Raw genomic sequence first — 6018 nt, forward strand, 5'->3', positions numbered from 1 at the left:
TATATGGGTGTGTGTGTGTGTATACTGTGGTACCTCGAGATACGAGAGGAACGGCCATGTAAGCCCTTCTCGTCCTCGACAATGCTCCTGTTCATCCACCAAATTTCGCACATGACATCCTCGAAGAGTTCAAGTTTATAAAATTTCTCTATCTGCCACCTGACACCACTCCAATCCTGCAGCCCATGGCTCAGCAGATGATTTCTAATTTTAAAAAGCTGTATCCTAAGCACCTGTTCCGGCGCTGCTTTGAGGTAACAGAAAAACACAAACCTCACCCTTCGAGAGTACTGTAAGGACCACTTTAACATCGTGATATGCCTCTAAATTATTGATTAGGACTGGCTGAGTGTTACAACGAGGACTTTGACCTCTGCATGGAAGAAGCTGGGGCCTGAGTGAGTCTGTAGCCGAAAATTGTGCTGTGGCCTGAGTCTGTAACCTGAGTCTCTATCTTCAAAGGATATCCATGGACCTGGTGATGGGTGACAGAGACGTGAACGAGCTCTTCGAGGAGTACTCTCAGGAACTGACGACCGAGGAATTACAAGAGCTACAGTCGCAGCAGCATTCAGGGGTTCTGCAAGAAATTGGTTTCGAAGAAGAGCCAGAGGTGGAGGAGGTTAACTTTACAAGTGAGATGAGAGAGTTTTTGGGAATGTGGGAGAGAATTTCACTGTTCGTGGAGACAAGAAACACCCCGAAAAAGTTGCAGCTGGTCGGAGCTATTGACATTTGCCTATCTCATTTCTCTAGCATTCTCAAAAGGAGGAAGAAAAAAACCTCCTTGGACAGAATATATATTGTATTGTATTATTGTCTTACTTTATTTTCCATTATGGGGCACTGTCGTTTTTGAATTTACCACCGACAACAGAGAGGCATGTTGGCAAGGCTGTGTGTGCGTCTTTTGCTAACATGCGGATCTTTTGATTTCTTTTTGTTTGTATTGAAATTCACACATTTTTATTTACATTGCTTAATTAAGCCAATTTGGTTTTAGTTGCTTTTTAGCTCCTTTCCATTTTGACTAATTGTTTTAAAAATAAATTTTTTTATTAATTTTTGTTTAATTTTATTTTCATACCTTGATTATGTGTACTGTTATGTGTACTGTGATGTACTATGAAATATTCTATCTATGTAATCTATTGAAAGTAGGAAACTCAAAGTTGGTGGGAGAGAATCCAAATCAAACATGCTTGGTATGTTTTATGTTGCATTTTTCACGTAGTAAGTTCTATTTTCGTTTAATTTCTTTTGGTGCTACTCACACTATTGTATTTAGTCTATCTAGTATTGTATTAGTTATACACTTTGCTTTATAGATTTTTAAATAATATTAGCAACCACTCTTTTTGCGGGTATAATCGTGGGAGCTGATGAGGATTATGTCTTTTCCTTATTTTGTTTTCCAGCTTTTTATTTTTTAAAAATATCTTTTAAAATCAATTTTGTTAATACTTTGTTCTCTTCTCTCTCATCAATTATTTACGTATTTTGCTATGTAATTTTAAATTAATTTCTAAAGTATGCATCTTGCTTATTTGATTAATAAATTTTTTTTTGTTTGAAAATATGTTTTTTTATCAATATTAACCTTCATTCTTTTATCTAACAAACTCATGATGTATTCATTTTCAATGATCATGAAATACGATATCCGTGTTAAAAAAAAAGGAAAGAAAATGCACAGATAAGTAAGATAAATCAATTCAAACCTGTGAGGGTACCAAGACAATAAGTGGTCAAAATAATCTCCATAATCAATCTTGCCTGATACGAAAAGCTCAAAGAATTGATCGAAGGTTCCATTGAAGTTATGCCCGGGTAAATTTCTCATATGATGGAAATAGGAAACACAGCAGTCCTTCGGATTTCTTGTTACGCATATGTATTTGGCATCTTTCGAAAAAGGTGTCAGGTGAAACGGTAAATGAGTTTTGATAGGACCTGGCCTCATCATTTTATCGACGAAATCGACACCTTTCAGAAATAAAGAATTATACAATTACTAAATGCAGGATAAAATACAGATTAATGCAAATAGTGATTGCAAATTAAACTGCATAGCTATTTAACTGGTTATTGTAGATTGTAATAAAGAGTTATTAATACGAAAAACAGATAGTTAATTATTTTGGTCACACTTTCAAATGAGAATGTCTCGTGAAACATAGATGTTATTACAAAGGAGTTTCAACGTACTTCAAAGTATTTTCGACGTATTTTCAAAGTATTTTCGACGTACTTAATTTCTTATAGGAAATAAAAACATTAAACAATTAAAAATTTCAAGTATTTGATAATTTCGCATTTTTTTAAAATTAAATAGTCACTGTCGAGAAAGGCATAAAAAGTTTAAGGTGAAACGATTAAATTCGAAAAAAAAAATGTTTTAGAATAACAAACTGTAAATATGAATAAACATTTCTTAATTATTACCTTACATTAAATGCAAGTTTGTCTCCTTAACCCTTTCGCGCAGACTGTCACAAATACGTGCCAGCATAAAACCGTATCAACCAACCAGGGTAAAGAGATAAAACTGGTAATCAAAGTAATTCTATAACAGTTTATTTGTGGGCGGGGTGATAATTGTTTGATTTATTTAATTCACCATTACTTAGTTCAAATTAAAATGATTTAGTTATTCTTTGAACTAACATTGATTATATATACATATGATTAAACTAAGAATTAAAGTCAAAACAAAGTAAGTCCGTCAAATTAGCAACGCCTACATTTAAGCTACCGTTTCTTAATTATTTACATCCTGCTTTTGAACAAATGCTTTTATGAATCACCCGTTCCCAAGGGGTTAAAATAATGAAGTAGTTGCTACAATTCTAAAGTAATTTATAGTTACTACACTTTTAAGAAAAGTAGTTGTAGTTAAGTACATTTATAACATATTAGTTGTAGCTGTAGTAAACTACAAAAATAATGTCGCTTTTCCGACCACTGGGTTCAACATTACGAAGCTGGGAAATCAAACATTAATAGCCACAAATCCAAAGATCGGTCGGCTGTTTAATTCGGGATATGAAATTAAATAAAAAATTAGCCTAAGTATAAGGAAATGCATTACAATAAGCCTAAAAACTATCAAGCTGAATAGAGATTAGAAAATTCTATAGGAGCTAAAAATATGTAATTGCAAGATTAAAAGGAAATAGTTTGTTTCTTATTAAGTAATATATAAATTTAAATGAGTAAATCTTGCTATTTGAGCCTAGAAACTTACTTATGAAATATTCTATAACATGCAAACAAAATTTTGACTGTGTGATATAGTATATAATTTTTATTTGTAGTGTTCAGAAAAAAAGAAAAAAAAAACATTTACCTGTCATTTCTAAAAACGGAGCTTTTGCATGCAAATCTGATGGATTTTCGAGAGGCTCTCCCTTCCGCAGTATAAGGAGAAGTATCTGTCCTGTCCAAGTGGTTCCACATTTAGGATAGGTCACCAAGAAAAGGTCATCTGGTCGCGGTTTGTATTTGGTAGCCCCACGAAAAATATCAGCCGAAAACATTCCAGGAACTTGAAAGCCATCGATATCTTGTGAAAAGGGAACCGACGACATTTTTCGTATTCTGTCGAAAATAAGGTGTAGAAGAACGACTGATTTTTTAACAAATTTGTTTCAGTTATCTTCTCTTTAAATGATGTTTTTTTTTATAGTTACATTTGATTTTATCTCTCATGAAATCAAATGTCATGTCATGATTGCGCTATTTATCTAAGAATAAATGTAACCTTGAACTTACAACAGATTATTTCTTCTTTTTTTCAGAATTTGGCAAATAAAAGAGATGTGAAAATATCTTTTTCTGTTTTTTATCTTTAGTGATGGCAATTTCGATGAAAATAAACATAGGGTTTGCAATAGAGAAATGATACGACTCTTATGTTAATCAAAGTGTCGGTGGACCAAAGGGCAACTGTTATGTATAATTTCTATTATTAAACAAGTACTAAAAATGAGTTTTTGATAGTACACTACTTCTTATAAATATCTATATATGAAGATAGGTCAGAAAAATTCACGAAACCTCTTCTTCTATGCTGAAATAAGCGTCAACCCGGAAATAATACCTCTTCAGAATACAAAACGGGATAACGTTGTGGCAATCAAGATTATGCTCAATTTTTTAATTTTGCTCACAGTTAAAACTTTTGCTGCGCAAATACCAATTCTTATTTGTTTGTTACAATTGCTTATGTATAATGGAATCCAAAACCATTAAAGATTAAATTCTCAGAATTAAAAAATTATATGCTGAACAAGACTGCCAACTTTCCTCTTTTTCTTGAAAAAATTACTTTTAGCTGTAGAAAAGATGTTGAAACGAATGTTTCTTTCATGTAGTAAAAATGAATGAATGATATTTTTCTTACCGTTACGTGTGAATGATTCAAAATTTCATCTGACAAGTCACATTGTATCAGTTTTCTGGTGGTTAAGCTTTGAAAATATTAATAAATTTAACCAATATTCTGAAAGCTTTAGCTTTTAATTATCTGCCACTCTATAAAATATTTATAAATCATTCATTAAAATTTTGTTTATTTAAACATTTATCTTTGTTTTACTTTAACAAAAGATAAATATTATTAAATGTCATTTTGTTGTTATTAAATGTTATCGTATTTCTTTTATAAAATAAACGTTATTTTGAAAGGTAAAACTTTTCTAACACGGACTTTATTATCATTTTAACGAATATGCTAAATTCACTGTTTTGTATTTTATCTTCTTTGTTATTAAGTAAAGCTAATATTATTCATCATGTTTTTCCGAAACTTAAAGTATACCATATCCTATGTTCTAAAAAATTTTGAAAACAAGTTCTACTTTCAGCAAGATGTGGCGCAGTTTAAGAAAAAAAATTAACAGGTGTTTAAACATTTTTTAAAGGCTTGAAATGCTACCGAAAACATAGCTTAATAGTTTTTCTACTCGATCATCAGTGCTCTTTTGCAGAAAAATACCGCAGTTAACTGATAGTAAAGATTGCCTTTCCCAATAGAACACCGAAGTCAAGCATCACTATCTGCGGTCAGTAAGAGGGTGGGTGACCACTTTGATTAACCGACGTATATAAGACTTCCGACGTATATAAAGTACATACATAAAGTTCCTACCTTTTGTTGAAAAATATTTTAACTAATTTTAGAATTTAATTAATTTTAGTTATTTAGTTAGAATTAACATTATTATTTTTTTTTATTTATCAGAAAGCAGCAAACCACACTCTCAATCTAGGGTCTTCCTTTTTTATTTCTTCATTCATTTTCCAAATTTTCGATAATTTTTGCGTATATCTCCTCCGAACAAATTAACCATGGACGATTGCAAATTGAAAAGAAATTGAACAACAAGATAAACATATTTACATGTATTGCTTCATATACATATTTACATGTATTACATATTTACATGTAATAAACATTAATTACATGTATTGCTTCCAGAAATTCGCAATTTCGGTTCCCTTGGTACGCTCAGCAAACTTTTCCTCCAATCGACGACTTTGATCCTCGGAAAAATAGTTCTTCCAATCACCAATGATTCCTTTTCTTACAAATTGAGCCATACTGGGACCTTCTTCTTCTTTTCCTTCTAAAGAAGCTTTTAATTTATCCTTCTGCTGCACTAACATATGCTTCATAGCATCTGGTAAATTTGATTTTTCTAATGCTTCTGGGGACATCTCTGCTACTTCTGTGAAGCTTCTTGTCATGAACTGCTTCGTTTCTTTTAAACTGCTGTACTTCTTAATATTTTCTAAGATTTTGGGGTCTTTTCGAATGGGTTCAGCATACTCTTCATCGTCAATAAAAGATGCCATTTTCAAAATGGCAGCGTCAATGTCTTCTTTGAGTTCTTCATAAGTGACAAACAATACGTTCGGATCATTTCTGAAAATATTGCAATATATAGGATTATTCAAGCATTAATATCTGTAATTAATAGCCTTAATGAAGTACTAAATAATTATAAAAAATAA

General features: G+C 31.7%; 1 protein-coding gene across 1 annotated transcript in view; it reads right to left on the bottom strand.

Annotated features, from left to right (window-relative positions):
- The window catches only part of LOC107445123 (uncharacterized), a 22289-nt gene that overhangs the window by 1693 nt on the left and 14578 nt on the right, over positions 1–6018 (bottom strand). Inside the window, exons 3-5 of the mRNA XM_071177032.1 lie at positions 5467–5929; positions 3350–3650; positions 1722–1986 (exon numbers count right to left, since the gene is read on the bottom strand). Coding sequence (XP_071033133.1) covers positions 1722–1986; positions 3350–3650; positions 5467–5929 — 1029 coding nt within the window. The remainder of the gene's footprint in view (positions 1–1721; positions 1987–3349; positions 3651–5466; positions 5930–6018) is intronic.

Source organism: Parasteatoda tepidariorum, chromosome 2 (genome assembly GCF_043381705.1).
Source record: "Parasteatoda tepidariorum isolate YZ-2023 chromosome 2, CAS_Ptep_4.0, whole genome shotgun sequence".
In the NCBI taxonomy this organism is placed as follows: domain Eukaryota; kingdom Metazoa; phylum Arthropoda; class Arachnida; order Araneae; family Theridiidae; genus Parasteatoda; species Parasteatoda tepidariorum.